General features: G+C 44.5%; 1 protein-coding gene across 4 annotated transcripts; it reads right to left on the reverse strand.

Moving 5' to 3' along the window:
- Nucleotides 1-3,415: 3,415 nt before the first annotated feature.
- SDR42E1 (short chain dehydrogenase/reductase family 42E, member 1) lies at nucleotides 3,416-17,440 on the reverse strand. 4 transcript variants are annotated; one of them, XM_065537619.2, is made up of 4 exons: nucleotides 17,381-17,440; nucleotides 6,538-6,631; nucleotides 6,048-6,161; nucleotides 3,416-5,971 (listed from the first exon to the last, which is right to left on the reverse strand). In XM_065537619.2, exons 3-4 carry the CDS (start codon nucleotides 6,083-6,085, stop codon nucleotides 4,858-4,860), a joined length of 1,152 nt encoding a protein of 383 aa, XP_065393691.1. In that variant the 5' UTR covers nucleotides 6,086-6,161; nucleotides 6,538-6,631; nucleotides 17,381-17,440; the 3' UTR covers nucleotides 3,416-4,857. The 4 variants fall into 4 exon arrangements, with proteins under 4 accessions (XP_065393691.1, XP_045237585.1, XP_005592698.1 ...); XM_045381650.3 differs by lacking the exon at nucleotides 6,048-6,161; XM_005592641.5 differs by lacking the exon at nucleotides 6,048-6,161 and having other exon boundaries at nucleotides 17,302-17,440.
- Nucleotides 17,441-20,653: the final 3,213 nt, after the last annotated feature.

Here is a 20,653-nt window from a genome sequence, read left to right on the forward strand (position 1 = left end):
ATTTCTTTGCTCTTTTTAACACACAGCTGGACCCAGCAGCCCAAATATTATCAGCGCTCGGTCCTCTCCTTCAGGTAGGAGGACCCTGAAGAGGAGCAGCACCAAGCACCTGCCCTCTGAAGCAATTCTAGCGGAAAGGGTTTCTCTTAACCTGCTCTGGGAGAAAGGCTGAAAAGACGACGCTGACTGGCCCATCGTGGCCCAATGACTGCGGCCGGAAGGCTGAAACTCTTGTGAGTGGTCAGGCCTGCATATGGAGGTCAGCCCCATGAAAGGGCTGGGAGGGACTTTTTGTCATCAAAAAGGAGCATGGGGTATCATTCTCTAAAGTGAGAGATGCTGGTGAACAGCACACAACCTGGCGTGCCATCTCTAAAGCAAGAGATGCTGGGGAAAATTTTAATAACATTGCTGGTGCTGGCTTCCAAGGCCAGCCAGCAGGGGCACCAGTGTCCCTATAATGATGTCTAATTGGGTCAGAGCTGGGGCATGGCATTCTGCAGGCAACTTCTACCCTGTCTTTGTAAGGCTGCGTGAACCGGAGATTTGGAGAGCAATACAAGGTAGAAGCAGCCCCAACAATCTATGACAAAGCAACACTTGCCTCTTTTATACACCATGCTAGGTGGTTGAGGAAAATAAAACATTTTCTTGAAAAGAATCCCTAGGCCTATTCCCTAGGCTTGAGAAACACCACAGCATAGGTAACTTGGTGCCAGAATGAGCTGTTTGACCCTCCACTAACTGTTACTGCTCATAATGTGGCACTTTCTGCCCCTGTCACCGGAAACAGCACTGAGGACATCCAACAAGTATTTCCAACAGGCTTTCCAGACCCCTTTTTTCTTTTTGCAGGTGGGAGCAGTTTGGGCATTACCTTTAGGTTCCAATACAGGGCTCCTTGTTGCTCACACATCCTTCCTCCATTGTGACCCTCCATCAACCATATGGATAACCTCCCACACACTCCTCAGAAGCCACGGGTGAGGTAGCAGTGCCGGGTGGCTTCTGCCCAGGCCTCTGCGAGCATCCCCAGGTACGCAAGTATGAGCATACTTTTATTGTGTTAGGCAGAGCAGAGTGATTCAATCTAAGGTTGAGGCAAGGTGAGGGCAGCTGGGAACCCTAGAACTAATGAAATTTCTTAACTGCTGCGTCTCCTGACCATAGAAGGGAAGGGGAGCTCCCTTTCAGGAAACAGACTAAGTCTTTTAAAGTGGTGAGTTTTCAGCTGAGATGTGGAGGGAGCACAAATCACTTGGCCCACATTCCTCCCCCATTCCCTGACCATCTTATAGCATTAATACTCCACCAGATCATATAGGCAATGACTTCCCTTACTTACTAGACCTCATCTAATCTTGACTTAGTTACCACAATTCTAGTGTAGGTTGGCTATTTTCCCCACTCTCCAAAAGATTAGAAACAGTGAGTTATCTGTGTGCTAGAAGAGTGTTCATCCATAGCAGATGGGAAAACAGCATTCATTGGACAAATACTCATTGAACTCCTGCACTGTGCCAGGCATTAGTAGAGCAGTAAGCAAGACAAAGTTCTCACCCTCATAGAGCTAACAGGCATTAATCAAATAATTGTACAAATGTTTACAGTTATGAGCAATGCTGTAAAAGAAAGGCAGGAAGCTATCAGAGCTTGTAGCATCATTTGTAGCAGGAGGACCAATCCTAAATTGCTGGGATCAGGGAAGGCCTCTAGAAGACTTAACAAGAGACACGAAATAAACATCATTCAGGCCAAAAGGAGGAGCAGGGATCCTGAGAAGCTTGGAGCCCAGGAACCTACAAAAGGTCAGTGTAATTGGGGCAGAGAATGCAGAATAATATGAGATGAAGGTAGAGAGATAGGCAAGGGGCCAGTTCAGACAAGGCCTCTTGGTCATGTTAAAGATTCTCAACCTAACCAGAGTTTTCAGCAGAGAAGTGACAAAAGATTTGCACCTTTATAGGCTTTCTCGGCTAGACATGTGGAGAATGGACTGAAGGTGGGTGTGGATATGGGTGGAAGAGCAAATGGGCTACTATTGAATCTATGGGAGGGAAGGTACACCTATACCTTGGGCCGTTTTAGGGCATGATTACAAGTAAAAATCAAGTGGTTTAAACATGGGTTAGGTATGTCAAGTTTAGGAGAGGCAGGGGTCAGGGATGATCCCAGATCTCTGGGATGGGAAATTCCGTGAGTAGTGGAGATATTTACTAAGGAAGGGAGCCCTATAAGAATTTGGGGTGGGAGAGGATTATGAATTCTACTTTGGCTACACTGGCTGACAGGTGCATGTGGGACATCCACGTGGAGTTGCAGAAGTACTAGATATGAGTCTGGAGCCCAAGAATGGTCTGAAACTGTGCCTCTAGTAGTACATATTTGGGTTAGAGATGGAAATGGAGGCCATGGGCTTAGGTGAGCTCACCTAGGGAGAAAGTATGGTATTAGAACAGGGCTGAGGAATGAGCACTGAGAAAATCTACCATTTCAAGCTGCAGTGGGAGACAGTAACAGAATTGGGGAGATACGGAAGCAGGAAAGTGGCAGCCAGATTCCACGTTGGCCTCCAATGACACCACCTCCTGGTATTCATGTCCTTGTGTAGTCTCCTCCCACACTGAATATGGCTAACCTGTGTAAATACATGAGATTGTAGAAATGACAATGCACGGCTGTGGCTTGAGTATATCTTTTTAAGATCTCAGGAAGGCCTGATGTGGCACCCCAGAGAGCTGTTCAGACAATAAGGCTTCTAAGAAGCACAGCGTATTGTCCCTTGGCAGTCTGAGCAGAAGCTCACGGTGGAGGACTTACCTCAGAGATTTGTGGGTGTGGCTTTTGTGAGTGAACTGCAATAAAACTCAGGTGACACATTCAAAATAATGTTCCTAGCACCACTGCCAGCTTGAATGGAAAGGAATATAGTGCAAAATGTTAACACAGCTGTTTGGCCCCTAAAATCCTTCTGGCAGGAAGCAGGCAGAGAAAGCTATGTAGCTGGAAATGTGGGCAACCTTTCATGGAAAAGGAAGGATGACTCATATGAGGCCAAGAGCCCAGCCTCCAAGATTGCCTTTGACCATCTCCATCTTCTGGTATAATACGGAAATACCTTTGTGTATTTCCTTCCCCTACCGGATAGGATTGACTTGCATAACCAATATACTGTGGAATGACACTGTGACATTTGAGGCCAAGTCATAAAGGACAATGCAGCTTCCACCCTGCTGTCTTGGATGACCTGCTCTGGGGAAACCACTTGTCACTTGATGAGGATATTCAAGCAGCTCTGGAACAATACACGGCAGGTGCTCATATGCGTTAACCTCAGGCTAATGCAAAAGCTTCTTTATGATAGAAAAGACTCCAAACACATTTTCCTAAAAACAACCACTACCATCACCTCATATTGATGTTGCAATTTATATTAAAAGTACTTTCACCACATCTTGCTTTATGCTCCCAATGAACCCTATGAGGTGGGTGGGTTTATAGAAAGGGCAAATGCAGTCAGTCCCAGGTCCCAAGTGAGGAAGCTAAGTTCGAAAGGGCTTCTGTTCCTTGGTTAAGGCCACACATGATATTCATGGTGTCGGTGTTCTGACATCAAGTTCAGAGCTTTTCTGACAACATCCAGGCAGCATTCAACAGGGATTTCTCATCTATTTGTAGATACTCTCAGAGTAACTCTAGCAGAACTTTCCACAGTAATGTGTCCCCCCTGTAATGTTCTCATGTTATCCTTTCTGTAGCTGGAGCCATGGACAGACATGGACTCTGTCTTCTTTCCACTTGGATTCCTACGCAACAGTGTAACTGGATCATTGGTAACAGTTCGTGGGTGGCCAGACAGTGCTGCCACTGTTCAACATTCCTCACTGGAAGCTGTCTTCAGAGAGCCAAACTTCTTCCCAGTAAGAAAACCAGTCTATGAGTTTAGAGCTATGCTTCATTTTTTAAACTAAAAATGGCATTAGCTTGATTGACTCCCTTAATCATCAGATTTTTAGTTGCTTCCTTTTCGCCTTCTTGGAGGCCAAAACTTTAGAGTATATCCAAATACACTTGTTGGAGGCTCTGAGGGCACACCCAGACATTCCAGAAAGTCCAGTAGCAACAGCCCTCTAAAGAGAACACTGAGGAAGAAAGCCCTCATAAGGAATGTACCATGAAAATTCTGATAAAAAGAATGGCTATGTGTGTTAAGGAGCACTTTGTATGCTTTAATTTAATCCTCAAAAGAATCCTATGAGGTAGGATAAAGGCCTAAACATCAAACATTACCATGTGTTCACATAGGCATAGTGCCCCGATATCACAAAGGGTGAAAGTTAACACCTAAAATGGACACTGTGAATAGCTAATGCCTCTCCAGCAATAGCTACCATCCCCTCGAGGATTGCTCTGTTGGGGATCTGGGCCAATTTGGCGTTTTTCACATGCTTTCAAGCCTGATGTGTTTTGTCATTCCCACATCAATCAGAGGTTTTAGGTAGATGCAGAGTGCATAAAACGGAAATAAGTATATCTTGCCTTCTAAGAAATTCAAGACAGACATCTCCAACCCAACTAAGCCTACTTCTATGGCTCCAAACTGACTTCTATTGTACCCATCTAAAACAGAAGGACATAAGAAATGAAATTTCAAACTAATCTCTGCTTCTTTCTTTTCATTCCCATCTGGCTTAGTGCAAGGAAGTAAGAAATAAAGATTCAATCCAAGAACCTATTCGTAAGCAGCAATTTGAAGAGCCAATGTTTGGCAACAGATACCACTGTACACATTTTAAAACCCATGTTTCTTGAGAACCATCTCAGCCAACTGTGATCACCTTATTTCTGGCCTCTCCTTCACAGTGACAGAATCACAGAAGAAGGCAGCCAGATGAGAACTGCTATAATCAGGAGGAAGACCAATAGCCCATCCCAAATAAAACACTCTGAGTCACGACTTCCAGAACTTCTGCCATGACCATGGGCTTTAAACCATTCCACTGCTTCCTGGAGGTCAAATGGCTGAGCCTTATAACCTAGCTCTTTCTTGGCTTTCTCTAAGCTAAAATAATGTGTGACACCAGTTTTGTAAACTTCAGTGCGAGTGAGGAAGGGCTGGAAGTTGTAGAGTCGACCCAAAATGAAGTGAACCATCTCTGTTAGAAAAGCAAAGCAGTAGACCAAGGTCAATGGCAGGCGGGTAGATGGGAACGTGTAGCCCAGGCCCTCAACCAGAGGCCGGAAGAACTCAAAGTTGTTCACGGGTCTGCCATCTGAGATGAAGTAGGGCTGCCCAGAGGCAATATGGCCCTTGTCAGCTCTCAGGGCTTCTGAGGCCAGAATGTGAGCCTGCACCAAGTTATCCACGTGGACAAACTCAACCAGGCTCCTGGGGTCCCCGTAGACAAACTTGAACAGACCCTTCTCGATGTAGCTGACTATTCTGGGAAGGTGTCTTTGTTCTCCAGGCCCATAGATGCCAGCTGGCCTCAGAGCGCAGGTTCTTAAGACGCCGTCGCCTCTGTCCAGGGGTGTACCATTCGCCTCCAGCACCTTCTTCTCTGCAATAGACTTTGTCCGAGAGTAGTGATCAGGGTGGAGGTGAAGAGGCAGGTAGGGCAGAGATTCATCCCCATTTCTGATAACTTGACCTCCAAAGATGACATTGAAAGTGCTGGTGTAAACTAACCTGGGCACCCTTCTTCTTTGGCAAGCCTGGAGGATGTTGTCTGTGCCCCCGATGTTGACTTCTTCGATCAGGTTTCGATTGAGTTGCTCCCGCCCTGACATACCATAAGAGGCAATATGGAACACACAAGTGATGTCTGCATCCTGGAAGGCTTTCTCTATGTCAGACAGGTGGCAGATGTCTCCTTGTATAAACTTGATTCCTTCTGGAATGGTTTCAGCAGGGCTGCTGATGTCAAACAGAATCACGTGGACTCCCTTTTGGTTCAGAGCACAGCCCAGGCTGAAATGAGAAACGGTAAATGTTGCATCAAGTCGCTCTTAAGCTGTGCGTAGGGGAAGTGTATAAAGTAATTTACCAATCAAGGTGGGGCTGATTCAAGTCTTCTTGGCTCATCCTGAGCCCCTCACTATGCGTGTTCCTTGGTGCAAGGTTCACTTCTTCAAATTTTCAAAAGTGAGAATCCTCTCATCTACTTAAATTACAAAGAGAGAGGCTTTATCTTCAAAGAATGGTGGCATTTTTTCCCTTTGGTTCTAGGGCCCACTATCTATTCTTTGGAATATTTGAGAATAATAACATAACTGTGAAAGAACAGCTATGATTTAAAATTGTTTTTGGTGATGTGAATAGTCATCCCTCCCAATTTCACAGCTTTATAAAGAATTTTTCTGAAAGTGAAATATACCTGTAGTTCTCAACTGCAGTATCTGAGCAGTGGGCAACACAGTTCATTTCTAGTTTGACATTATACAAACAAGTAAAAGTCTACTCTGTTGTCAGAGTTGAAAGCTTCTGGCAACTACTAGTAAAATAATTCCACATGTATATTTTATAGACACACTTACCGAAAACCAAAATAGCCACCTCCTCCTGTAATGAGGACCGTTTCCTTTTGAGATCTTTTGGGGTCCATATGTGGCAGTCAAAAGATAACTGGACCTGTAAGAAGTATGCATCACTGTTACTGATCCAAATGCAAGTATCATTCCCCCTAATTTTGAGCTAACAAAACCAAAAAGTCAATATGCTGTAGTAGAATGAAAAGTTAAGGCCTGGGTCTAGTCACAGCTGTGTCATTTAGCTACTTTCCCTTCAGTTCCTGGGCTTCAAATTTCTCCTGATGTAATATGGGGACAGTAATATCTGCTCTGCCCACCTGAAAAGGTTAATGGGGAGGTTAAATAAGATAATGTAATTGGCAGTGCTTTGAGAAACACAAAAAACGTTTCAAATGTAAGGCATTATTGTTAATTCTTGAAAATGATTAGAGCCTTTTTGAAAAGAATTGATTCAAATTTGGTAGGAAGAGGCATTTCCCCCCCACCCCTCCATGCATCAGAAAATTAGAGAGCACTCTAAAGGAATCTCCCAAAATCTTTTCTGTAAAATTGCACACTGCAGCATGGCTTAATACTGCTTTATTAGCCTATACTTAAAAAATATATATATGGGGAAAAACTCCTTTATGTAGCAAACGATGCCCTACCTCCCCCACTGCAAATCTTGTAGGTACTTAAAGTACAAGAGCTCAGTGCCTTTGAGGGGTCCCACTTCTCTTTCCCTCTTCTTCTGTGGCCCTCCCCTCCCCATATTTCTTTCAAGGCTCCAATGACCCTTCTCCCAAAAACAAAACAAAATAAGCAAAAACTAAGATACCCAGTTCCTTCCATGTAAGAGGGAGAGAGGCCGGGTACGGTGGCTCACGCCTGTAATCCCAGCACTTTGGGAGGCTGTGACGGGCAGATCACGAGGTCAGGAGATAGAGACCATCCTGGCTAAGACGGTGAAACCCCGTGTCTACTAAAAATACAAAAAATAAGCCGGGCGTGGTGGTGGGCACCTGTAGTCCCAGCTACTCGGGAGGCTGAGGCAGGAGAATGGCGTGAACCTGGGAGGTGGAGCTGGCAGTGAGCCAAGAACACACCACTGCACTCTAGCCTGTGCGACAGAGTGAGACTCCATCTCAAAAAAAAAAAAAAAAAAAAAAGAAAAAATAGGGAGAGAAATGGAACAGGAAGCACACAGGTCCTCAAAGGCACTGGGCGCGTGCACACACACACACACCCCAACACGTGCGCTCAAGTCAACACAGACGCTCAGAGCTGTGGTTAGGCATGAAGACTGCAAGCAATCAAGAGCCCTACCATTTCTCTTTCCCAGCCAGGCACCCACAACTGCAGTCACTGCACCATGTAAGTAGACTTCAACATGGAAGAGTGTGGAGATGGGAGCGGAGCGGGAGCAGCAGAGGCTGGGGCTAGGCAGGATGAAGAGCTTGTATGGCAGAGAGGCTATGAGTGTGGAGTCAGTGTACATGCATAAAGAAAGAAAAAAATATGGGGGACAGGAATACACAGTGAAGGCGTCTTGCCTCAGCCCTTAAGTGGTTACGTGATCTTGGTCAAGACACTTCTCTAGACTTCACTTTTCTCTTCTGTCTGGCTGTTGTGCTATGTTACAGGAATGCTAAGGTTTTTAAAAAGGCAGCACGGTACAGTGGAAATAATAAAGACAAACCCATACCTAGTGCTTACTATTAGGGCCAGGCAGCATGCTAACTGCTTTACGTGTATGTTAGCCAATTAATCCTTTTAATAATCTTACCAGGAAAGTACTATTAGATCCTGTTTTTCAGCTGAGAAAAACAAAGCACAGAGACAGGAAATAAACTTGCCCAAACTTACCTGGATTCACACCCGATGGCAGTGTGGCCCCAGGAGCCCGTACTCTTAACCACTAAAACACAGTCTTAAATGGAAAGAGAATGGACTTTGGTGTCCACTTACCAGTTGTGGGATTTTGGACTGTGTGTTTACCACATGTGTTAAAGACTCTGAGCCTGCTGCTTCATCTAACAGTGGAGCTGATAATGAGCCTGCATGAAGACTGCATGGGATAATGTGCAAAAAAAGTCCAATAAAACACCTGGTGCCGTATGGGCACTCCACAGATGTCATTTCTTGAGTAGACTTTTCTTCACACTCCAGAGTTTAGAGATTCAACTAGCGTATCACATTTCCACATACCATGATTAGATCTCTCAAAAAGCACAGGGTTACAAAGAGTTTTGTAAGTTCTTCTGGACACCTGTGTGAGTGCATGAGACTGCCAATGAAACGAATCAGAGCACTCATGCAGAATCGGTCAGTGTGACAAGTGAAGACGAGGTTCAGCAAGTGTCTGTCTCAGTGGCTTGACGGTATGGAGAAGAGTGAGAAATACTAGGGAAACTGAGCAAAATGGGGCAGAGGATGACTGATGAGTTCCCAAGGTTCCATTATGCAACTGCCACGGTTGTGCTTTCAAGAAAATTCATGAAGAATGAACGTGCCAGCACTCCCTCAATGTATCTAACAGTGACCTTATGATTCTATTGTTTTCTGAGTGCAGAACACTCCCATTTGGATTGAAAGTGGTCATAAAACCAAATGCAGTCAATTCTATTCTTTAGTGTACTCACAACCCTTCATGACAAACAGTTTCACAACATGGTAGACATCAGTTACTGATATTTCAGTACAGACTTCCCATGTTCACCTCCATGACCTGGTCACAGTCTCCCACTCTTCTGCCACTGGCATTCTATGCTCCAACTGCACAGACTTTCTTTCCTTTCCTTGAAGACGCTGACCTCATTAGTGCCTCCTGTTCTCACTTCAGTGTGACACGTCGTGCACTAGGTCCTTTTCTAGCAGCATCTTTCTCAATATTTAGGTCTGCTCACAAGTCCTCAGAGAGGCTTCTCTGATCACCCTATCTAACAGAGCTGCTTGTACCCTAAACGTTGCTTTGTTTTCTTCATGGAGCATTTTACTGTCTATCTAAAACTATTTACTTTTTATTATTGATCTCCTTCCCAGAGAATGTAAAGTTCTATGAGAACTGAGGCCCTCTGTCTTCTGGGGTGTCCCTACTAGAATCCCGAACATAGTAGATGCTCAATAAATATTTTGTTGAATCTATGGATTATTCTGAACACCCTAAAATATATCCAATTTAGTAAAATTGTGATGGGCACAAATTACTTTACCCAGGGCTCTGCAGTGTTTAAGAGTCACCGTTCTGCATGACATTAATGCTGCCATTTTAACAATAACATATCTCCTAAAAAGTGATGGTTATGGAATGAAAGATACAAACCCAAATGAGACAGAGGTCCTGCTTTCCAGAGCTTACAAATGAGAAAGAGGCTTCCACAGATATCAAAAGGAAAAGGCAAAAAAAAGATGAAAATAAAGTTACTCTTTTAATGTTGGTATAAACAAAGTGCAGTGGGAACACCAAGGTGAGGGGTAGGGAGACTGATTCTGACAGGGCAGATCAGGAAGAGTTCATGGGAGAGTGAGCTTTAGTGCTACAGGGCCCATGGGAGGATCTAGGTAGGCTGAGAGGAGGGTTATCACTGGTGAGGGTGAACCACGAATCAATGGATCAGAGGCAGAGAAGGCTGTGCTGGGCAGCTAACATGGGGAGTCCGCCATGGCTGGTGTGCAAAGAGAAGCACAGAGCTGGTGCTTGGGGGTGAAAAGACAGTCTGGGGTGAACCTGGAGAAAGGCTTCTGTCCCCTTCCATAAAGTTTGAATCCCATTTTTTTTTTTCGAGACAAGGTCTCACTCTGTTGCCCAGGCTAGAGTGTAGAGGTGTGACCACGGCTCACTGCAACCTTGATTTCCCGACCTCGAGAGATCCTCCTACCTCAGCATCCTGAGTAGCTGGGACTACAGGCGTGCACCATGATGCCTGGCTAGTTGAATTCCATTCTGCAGACAACAGAAGCCTTTTTAGGTTTACAGAAAGGAACTGTTGGGGCCACCTCAGTACTTGTGAAAGAGGAGGCTTCCCCTGGAGGAGGAAATGGGCCAGGGTCCAGGGAAGGGAGATGTGGCTCTAGGCTAGAGGGTTACCAGTGAGGACAAAAGGCCAGTGTGCTCAGGTGAAATCAGGGTGAGGGCTAGCGAACAACTGCAGGAGGTGGCAGCATGTTGCACCCAGATGATGTTCTGAGGAAGGCGATGTCATTAACTGAAACAGTAGGCTTTGGAAATGTTCTTGTCTGGCTGAAAGTTTTGACAAACAGGATGCCAGATAACGATTTAAGATCTTCTTAATATCTCTGTAAGAATTCCACCATAAGGAATTCTGAAAATGGACAAGGACTTCAAAAGTCCAATTAAAAAATTCCAACGGAAATACCTATCTTTAATTAGTCTTTGGTTTTAAAATTACACATTCCAGTCCAGTCACAAGACCACAGGTCAATCATGGTTCATGTGCACATTAATCAAGTAAGGAACATATAACTTCGGATTATTAACGCTTCAGAAACTTGCCAGGCCTAGTGATGCTACTCCGTTACCTTCCAACTAGTTTCAGAATGATCTGAGGCAAAAACTTGTATAACTGATCTGATCGGGGGGTCAGAAGAGAAAGGTAAGGAAAAATAAATAACTTAACAAAATAAACAGCAAGGAAAAAGCTTATCCACCAGGCCAGTAAAGCCTTCACAGGATGGTAGCCATCTGCTGCACTGCTGGGAGCCGCCTCCTCCCTTCCTGATCCTCAACATTGATAAGCACGGAAAAATCTTAGCAAATGCATTTTGCAGACCTGCCCCCACCCAAAATTCTCATGAATGCTAAGCCAGAAGGGAGAAGAGAATATACAGTTGTTCTTCAGCCAGCTGCCTGATTTTCATCTACTCTGTGGCTCCTGTTTTATTAATTAGTTTCTGTCTGATTCCTTCTAGGGCTGGGCACTCAGACCTGCCTTTATAATGGCAAGTGCTTGAAGGTTCTTCCAAACTGTGGCTTTGTTCAGTAATTGCTCTCCCCTGGTGGGGAGGGCTACATCTGACCTGAGCAGTCATTTTGGTGGATACAGGTTAAAGTTAAGCACATGATCAAGGGGGAAAAAAAAAAAAAAAAAAAAAAAAAAAAAGCTTAATTACAAACAGGAAAAAAATAAAATTTAAAATCCACCTGACCTCTTGAGAATACTAAGGTAAAGCGAGGGGAATAATGTTGACATCTCAAGGGAAGTTATGAGAAAAAACTAGTAAAAGATGACTGGGAGTACTTTACATTTTAAAAGACCTAATTAAATGCTAAAGATCAGAAATGAGAACCTTCAACTACCCACGCAGTTCCTTCATCCCTATGAGTTCAAGATGATTGTGTTACTAGCCCTCTGGTATTATTATGCAACATAGAAATATGGGTGTCATTAGCATTTCACCAATAGAAACTATGGAACAGAGAGAATTTAAGATGGTTCCCATAAAAATAAAAACTTACGATATTTACTTTAAGAGATATAAAAAATATCTCCAAGTAGTATAACCCCATGATTAGGTGCTTTAAATCACTGTACAAGTGCTGACCAGAGGTAAAAGGTAACTGTATTGTTATTATATCAAGATCTGGCAAATATATTGATGCCAGAGGGCTTATGAAATGGTGCTGTTCAAATTCCATGCATGATCTGAAAATTATCTACTTGTGTTTAATATAAGGAAGTCAAAACAATAAAAATAAATATGCAGTTAGGGGTGATAAGGAGAAGAATTCTGATATAGATAAAAGAGATGTGACATATAAAATTCAAAAGGGGCTGGGTGCAGTGGCTCATGCTTATAATTCCAGCACTTTGGAAGGCTGAGGCAGGTGGATCACTGGAGGTCAGGAGTTAGAGACCAGCTGGGCCAACATGGTGAAACCCCTGTCTCTACTAAAAACAGAAAAAAGTAGCCGGGCGTGGTGATGCACACCTGTAATCTCAGCTACTTGGAAAGCTGAGACAGGAGAATCGCTTGAACATGGGGGATGGAGGTTGCAGTGAGCGGAGATTGCACCACTACACACCAGTCTGGATGACACAGCGAGATGCCATCCAAAAAAAAAAAAAAAAATTCCAAAAGGCCAAAACACCTGGGAAGAAAATTAAGGGTATAGGGTTAAGTAAAAACCAGTATACTGGTAATAGATATGGGTATTTATGCAGGGTTTTGAACATAAGTAGGTAGCAGGACAGCTGTCTGTAATTCAGGGTCATCATCTGAGGTGTTTCAAATCTTGTTCGGCTAGCTAAACTTCTACCTAGATATCTATGGCACAAGAGCCTTGCAATTCTCCACAATGCTGATGACAAAAGAAATGAAAAAATTTTATAATTGGTATTTCCCATCTGTTTCCCAAGCTATCGTATAAATGCCATGTGAGCACAGACCGGCAATATCTGTAGGGACAAGGAATATCTAGCAGATTGTAGACCCAGTAAATCTAAATGGGGTGAACATTTTGCAAGCTCTTCAAATGCCTCTTTCTGTCCTATCTGCAAGGAGTACTACACTTGTATTTTCCTCTTCACTAAGTTAGCAGTTTGCCACATCTATACATTGAAGTAATATCAAGTAATTGAAATAATATCAACTGCCACTTTTTTTTTTTTTTTTTTTTTTTTTTGAGATGGAGTCTCGCTCTGCCGCCCAGGCTGGAGTGCAGTGACTGGATCTCAGCTCACTGCAAGCTCCGCCTCCCGGGTTCACGCCATTCTCCTGCCTCAGCCTCCCGAGTAGCTGGGACTACAGGCGCCCGCCACCTTGCCCGGCTAGTTTTTCGTATTTTTCAGTAGAGACGGGGTTTCACCGTGTTAGCCAGGATGGTCTCGATCTCCTGACCTCGCGATCCGCCCGTCTCGGCCTCCCAAAGTGCTGGGCAACTGCGACTTATTAAGCACTTACTCTGTGCCAGGCATTCTACAATACTCTGTCCAGGAATTATTTCACATACCTCTGAGATGAGTACTAATTTGTTAATTCCATTTTACAGATGAGAAAACTGAAGCTCAGAGACACAAAGTGCCTAACTCCAAGTGCTACAGCTAGCAAATGGTAGAGCAGGGAGCCGTACCAATAACCCAGGTGCATCTGACTCTACAGTTCACCTTAACGCAGCAGCACTTGAGGCTGTGCAGAGCCCCTGCCTGAAGTGCTGGGTACTGACCTGAGTCCTGTGAGGGCTTTCACTGTTAACACATTCTGCAACCTCATCGCGGCCCCTGCAGTTCCCAGAGACTCTCAGTTTGGAAATCTGAGAATCAGACTTGGCTGTTCCACTAATTCCCTATGTGACCCTGGGCAATTCACTGAACCTCTCTGATCATGTTTCCTCCTCCCCAAAATAAAAACAGCAACAACCATGGCTACACTTATTATTTATGATGGGTTAGGGAGTGATACAGTTTGGCTGTGTCTCTACCCAAGTCTCCTCTTGAATTGTATCTCCCGTAAGTCCCACATGTCCTGGGAGGGACCCAGTAGTAGGTAATTGAATCATGGGGGTGGGTCTTTCCCATGCTATTCTCGTGATAGTGAGTAAGTCCCACAACATCTGATGGTTTTATAAAGGAAAATTCCCCTACACAAGCTCTCTGGCCAGCCGCCATGTAAGACGTGACTTTGCTCTTCCTTTACCTTCTGCCATGATTATGAGGCCTCCCCAGCCATGTGGAACTGTGAGTCCATTAAACCTCTTTCCATTATAAATTACCCAGTCTTGGGAATATCTTTATTAGCAGCATGAGAATGGACTAACACAGTAAATTGGTACCGGGTATGGGGTGCTACTGTAAGGGTATCCAAAAATGTGGAAGTGACTTTGGAACTGGTTTACAGGCAAAGGTTGCAACAGTTTTGAGGGCCCAGAAGAAGACAGGAAGATGTGGGGAAGTTGGGAACTTCCTAGAGACTTGAATGGCTGTGACCAAAATGCTGACAGTGATATAGACAATAAAGTCCAGGCTGAGGTGGTCTCAGATGGAGATGAGGAACTTTTTGGGAACTGGAGCAAAAGTGACTCTTGTTATGTTTCAGCAAAGAGACTGATGGCATTTTGTCCTTGCCATAGAGAACTGTGTAACTTAGAACTTCAGTGGGATGATTTAGGGTATCTGGGGTAAGAAATTTCTAAGCTGCAAAGCATTCAAGAGGAAGCAGAGTATAAGTTTGGAAAATTTGCTGCCTAATGATGCAATGGAAAAGAAAAACCCATTTTCTGGGGAGAAATTCACGCTGGCTGCAGAAATTTGCATAAGTAACAAGGAGCCAAATGCTAATCATCAAGACAATGGAGAAAATGTCTCCAGGTCATGTCAGAGACATTCATGGCAGCCCCTCCCATCACAGGCCCAGAAGCCTAGGAGGCAAAAATGGTTTCCTGGGCTGGGTCCAGGGCCCCCCTGCTCTGTGCAGCCTAGGAACTTGGTGTTCTGTATCCCAGCAGCTCCAGCTGTGGCTAAAATGGGCCAAGGTACAGCTCAGGTTGTGGCATCAGAGGGTGCAAGCCCCAAGCCTTGGCAACTTCCATGCGGTGTTAAGCCTGTGGATGCACAGAAGTCAAGAATTGAGGTTTGGAAACCTCTGCCTAGATTTCAGAGGATGTATGGAAACTCCTGAATGTTCACGCAGAAGTTGGCTACAGGGGTGGGGCCCTCATGGAGAACCACTACTAGGGCAGCGTGGAAGGGAAATGTGGGGTTGGAACCACCCCACAGAGTCCCCACTGGGACACTGCCTAGTGGAGCTGTGAGAAGACAGCTACCATCCTCCAGACCCCAGAATGGTAGATCCACCAACAGCTTGCACCGTGCACCTAGAAAAGCAGCAGACACTCAATGCCAGCCCTGAAAGTAGCCAAAAGTGGGGCTGTACCCTGCAAAACCACAGGGGTGGAGCTGCCCAAGACTAGGGGAACCCACCTCTTGCATCAGTGTGACCTGGATATGGGACATGGAGTCAAAGGGGATCATTTTAGAGCTTCAAGATTTGACTGCCCTGCTGAATTTTAGACTTGCATGGGGCCTGTAGCCCCTTCGTTTTGTCCAATTTCTCTCTTTTGGAATGAGTGTATTTACCCAATACCTGTACCCCCATTGTATCTAGGAAGTAATTAACTTGCTTTTGGTTTTACGGGCTCATAGGTGGAAGGTGCCTGCCTTGTCTCAGATGAGACTTTGGAATGTGGACTTTTGAGTTAATGCTGAAATGAGTTAAGACTTTGGGGGACTGTTGGGAAGGCATGATTGGTTTTGAAACGTGAGGACATGAGATTTGGGAGGGGCCAGGGGCAGAAGGATATGGTTTGGCTATGTCTCCACCCAAATCTCACCTTGAATTTTAGATCCCATAATTCCCACATGTCCTGGGAGGGACCCAGTGGGAAGTAATTGAATCACGGGGGTGGGTTTTTCCCATGCTGTTCTCACAACAGTGAATAAGTTTCACAAGAGCTGATGGTTTTATAAAGGGGAGTTCCCCTGCACAAGCTCTCTTGCCTGCCACCATGCAAGACATAAGACGTGACTTTACTCCTCCTTTGCCTTCTGCCATGATTATGAGGCTTCCCCAGCCATGGGGAACTGTGAGTCCATTAAACCTCTTTCCTTTATAAATTACCTAGTCTTAGGTATGTCTTTATTAGCAACATGAGAATGGATTAATACAGGTAGTTTAAAGGTTTAGCATTTAAGCCTCAGGACAATCTTCTGAGGTAGTTACTAGTCTTATCAGCTTTCAGAAATGAGGAAAACAGATCAGAGGTTAGGAACCTTGCCCACAAATTATGCAAGTCATAAGTGGCTGGGCAGGATTTAGGGCTTGAAGCCGGGTCTGTATAACTCTTAACTACCACGTGTAATGCCGCACACTAACGCTGGGACAATGCAGATTCACTTAGGTCATTATCCTACCACTGTGAAAGGAAAATAAATCTTGGGGCTCCAAGATCACTAAGGTAAAGGGAAAAGTCAAGCTGTGAACTGCTTAGGGCAAACCTGCCTCCCATTCTATTCATATATTTCTGCTCACTGAAATAAAGGCATATCTGATTGCTTCCTTTGGAGAGGCCAATCAAACTCAAAAGAATGTCACTATTTGTCTCTTACCTACCTACGACCTAGAAGCCCCCTCCCTGCTTCCAGTTGTCCCGCCTTTCCAGACTGAAAAAATGTTCATCTTACATCTGTTGTTGTCTCATGTCTCCCTAAAATGTATGAAACGAAAATGTGCTCTGACCACCTTGAGTATATGTGGTCAAGACCGCCTGAGGCTGTGTCATGGGTACATGTCTTCAATGTTGGCAAAATAAACTTTCTAAATTAACTGAGACCTGTCTCAGATTTTCAGGGTTCACTCCACCTCCACAATTTCTGTCATGTCTGGTTCATCTGGTACTATGACTAGCCTATAAGGTTTTGTTTAAACCTACTTACCTTTTCCCAACAAACACATGCAGTTTAAATGGGAACCTGTCACTGCCATTTTAAGTGGGAAACCAGAACCACGTCATAATGAGGAGGAAATCGTTCCCCCAAAGTGTGCAGAAAATCAATAGGAATCAAGTATAGCCAAACACCTGTGGAAAGTTCGGAGATTGGGGCCTGCTGTCCTTAAAAACAAAAAATGAAGAGAGCCAGTGTTTGAGACCTTGGCGACATTCTAGAAAGCCAAGCTGCGCCCGGCCCCCTGGGATCAGGAAGACACCTGAAAGGGGATGCTCCTTCCCGCCACCCTGCTCAGTCATTCATCACCGTCCCCCACCCCCGGGAACGCCACCTGTTGCGTTCCAGGCCAAGGCGGCCCAAGGTCCCCGCAGAAGGGCGGCAGCCCCCAACCCCAGCCCAGGCCCACTCACAGCTGCAGGAACAAGGGCGCGGCAGGCAGACTATGGCAGGCGGGGAGGCCCAGCCCTCCCTAGCTGCCCACCGTCCCCGCTCGGGAGCCGGAGTCGTCGGACCGGCCTCCTGGAGCCACTTCCGGGCCTCTCTAGGAAGCCTGGAGGTCTCGGCGTCTCTATGATGCGCAGGTGTCTCGTTCACCTTTACCAACGTTGGGGCGCCAGGAAGTTCGCTCCTTGAATTCCCCCACGTTCCCTGGCTGTGCGTTCCGCCGTAGCGGGAACCCTTTTAGGGCCACATCTTCCCCTACCTGCCCTGTCTGTGCGTTCCGCCGTGGTGGGAACCTGTTAGGGCCACGTCAACTGCTCTTCCCACCTCCAATGTCTGCTTTTAGACTTTTACCTCCATCTTTATTTATTACCAAGGCCTAGCACAGTGCCTGATAAATAGGCGCTCAGGTCAGCATTGCTTGGGTGGATGGATGATGGATAAGGCTCTAAAAGGCGACAGAATATTCACTCTCCATGTATCTCTTTAAGTCTCTTTTATCTCTGAGTTTCCACATCTATGTGTGCCCATATGTTTTCCTGTGTCCCTAATTTTCCTTATTTCTCTTTGTTCTGGTCGCCAAGCAGGCAGTAATGCCAAGACTAATCTTTGTTGCTGAATGAACCAAGGAACGCAGAAAGTTGGTATCCTCACTCAAAAGTCTCCTTTTGAGGCCCATCTTTTGTCTCCTTATCATGAATGTGGTTCTGTGGATAGTTGCAGACTGTACACGTGTATGGAAATGCGTCCTGGAATGGACCCCTGGCTGGGGAGGATTTCATTTTGGTGTCTTGGAGGATGGAGGTTTTGACTTCATATGCTGCTTTTACCGATAGAACTTGTCCCAAATGCAGACTCAAAGAGGTTCATATCAATTGAATGATTTACCACTCAGTTTTCACTAAGCACACACAGTTATAAGGACAAACTCAGGTCCTAGGATAGAAAAATTAATGAAGGCCCCGTGAAGAAAGCAAGAAGTGCCAGTCCCTGGCACTGGCCTCTTTCATAGGATGTTCTGACTCTTCCTGCCTGTCTTGTCCTCACCTGTTACCCAGGCATAAGTCATAAGAGACTTCTTGTACTAAGCAGTCTTAAGGAACAGCTTTGCAGTGGCTGCTTAGGATACATAAAAATTAGAGGAGAAGAGGAAGAATATTCAGGGGGCTGAGAGACCAGCTATATGCTCTTGAGACCAGCAGCCAAGGAAGAAAAGACCCACTGAGGATGCAGTAAAGAAGACAGATTTCCTTTGGGGGATTACAGGATCCTCTGAAGGATACCCAGATTTAGAGTGTGTGGATAAACATGAGAAATGGTGAATTTAAATGTTAATATTCTTGTGCCACCAAGGACTCTTCTAAAATATAAGCAGGCGTGTTTTAAAGGAAAATTACAAACTCTGTAATTGCTTCCTTAGCTTCCATCATAATTTAGTGAGTGGATTTTATAAAGGTCTGACCAAGAGATCTAAGATAGAAACGACTGGAGAAAGAAATTAACTTCAACGTGAGTTTGTATATGAGTGTTTGTTTAGTATTGTCTTCCCCCAGTAATATATCCAGGCAGTGGATGCATCTCAGAAAGATCAGTTTGCCGTCACAATTCCTCACAGGTGTGAAGTATTTTATTTCTCACTCTGATCACCGTCCAATGCAGTCTGCAGGGACGGGAAGAGTGCTGTGTTCCACATAACCACTCAGGGATCCAGGCTTCCCCCATTTGCTAAGCCATCATGTTCAACTCTTACCTGCCAAGGTCACTACAGAAGGGAAAGTAAGAGCTTGGCTTTCCCCAACACTTTTCACTTCAAGGCTCCTGCATCCCTTTGAAATTCTTCAATCTCTTCACAGCCCTTAGCTTATCTGTAATTATCTTGCATATTACTATAATGAAAGCTCCGTGAATGCAGACACCTACTTGATTGATTGGTGTCTCTCCACTGCCTACTATAGTGTTTGGCATAGAGACAGAAGTTTTTTTTATTTGTGAATGAATGAGCAAGTGACTATATGTCGCATTTCTGGTTGTCCCTGTTCAAATCTCAGGCTAGCAAACGAGACCTTCTTTTGGCCCAGCTTGGATCAGAAATCATCTCTAAGGCAGTCACATGAGAACCTTGATATCCAAAAGTATGGACCAGTAACATCAACATCACATGAGAGCTTATTAGAAATGTTGGGTTTTGGATCCCATTCTAAGCTTAATAAATACAAATCTGCATTTAGCAAAATCCCTAAGTAATTCTTATGTATAGTAAAGGCTGATAAGCACTGCCCTAAAAGTGCTATGACTTAGTGGTAGTACCACTACAATTCTCTGAGGTGGGTAAGAGAGCCCTTGTAATAGTTCCACACTGCACCTGGAAATCAGGTGAGTTTAAGTTACTTACCCAAGGTCACAGAACTAGTAAATGACGGAGCTGTGATTAAAAGCCAAGGCTTCTGACTTCCATATCCTTCACATTCCATCTCTTTCACTATGCAGCTCTCTCTCCTAGATAAACCTATTTTCTTTCACCAATAAAAAATATATAAAGGGGAATAAACAGAAAAAAATTAAGCTATATTTAAACAGTGGTTAATGGTTTCAATAATTGATTTTAGAAAAGAAAACAAGCATTTATCACATGCAGTACATTTCATAAAATGGTTTTCCCCATTACATATTAAAGAACTCTCCAAGTAGCATAATGTTTATATTTTCATTTATTCAGCAATTAAGCAACTTAATATTCTTTTAGAAGCATTTATAGCACTTATTAAGAATTATCAAGCATACTATTTGGGTCAATGGTTTTTCTTTTTTCCTGTTAAAAACTTCTGAAATAACTCATTATTATTACCCTTGCTTCACTCAGTACTGATTAAACTAAGTGTTTAAATAGTGCTGACTAAACCTACATGTTATTGTGAGTGTCCTGGCCAAGGGCTCTGTGTTCAGTGCTCAAGCATTTGGGGCTCTCCTAGAAGGACACAAAGGACCCTTTGAGACAGTAAAGCTTATATTTGCCACTTTCATGTCTCAGTGTTTTCGGAAATTGAGGAGTCAGGATACCAACTATGTTCATCAGGTCTCTTTGGGTTGCAAATCATAGAAATCCATCCCAATGTAGATAAATCAAAAGTAGGGATGCTTGGCTCCTGTAACTGGAAGCTCAAAAGGTGGATCTAGCTGTCGAGCCTCAGACATCATAGAGTCCTCTCTCCTTATCTCTAGGATCTGGATAGAGAAAGGTTAGT

Source organism: Macaca fascicularis, chromosome 20 (assembly GCF_037993035.2).
Source record: "Macaca fascicularis isolate 582-1 chromosome 20, T2T-MFA8v1.1".
Classification (NCBI taxonomy): domain Eukaryota; kingdom Metazoa; phylum Chordata; class Mammalia; order Primates; family Cercopithecidae; genus Macaca; species Macaca fascicularis.

Excerpts from the sequence above, each read along its gene's own strand:
- SDR42E1 (XM_045381650.3), bottom strand. The coding sequence starts at position 6,605 with ATGGACCCCAAAAGATCTCAAAAGGAAACGGTCCTCATTACAGGAGGA. Across the intron at positions 5,972-6,537 it reads GGTGGCTATTTTGGTTTTCG|CCTGGGCTGTGCTCTGAACC; the intron begins GTAAGTGTGTCT and ends TTCTCATTTCAG.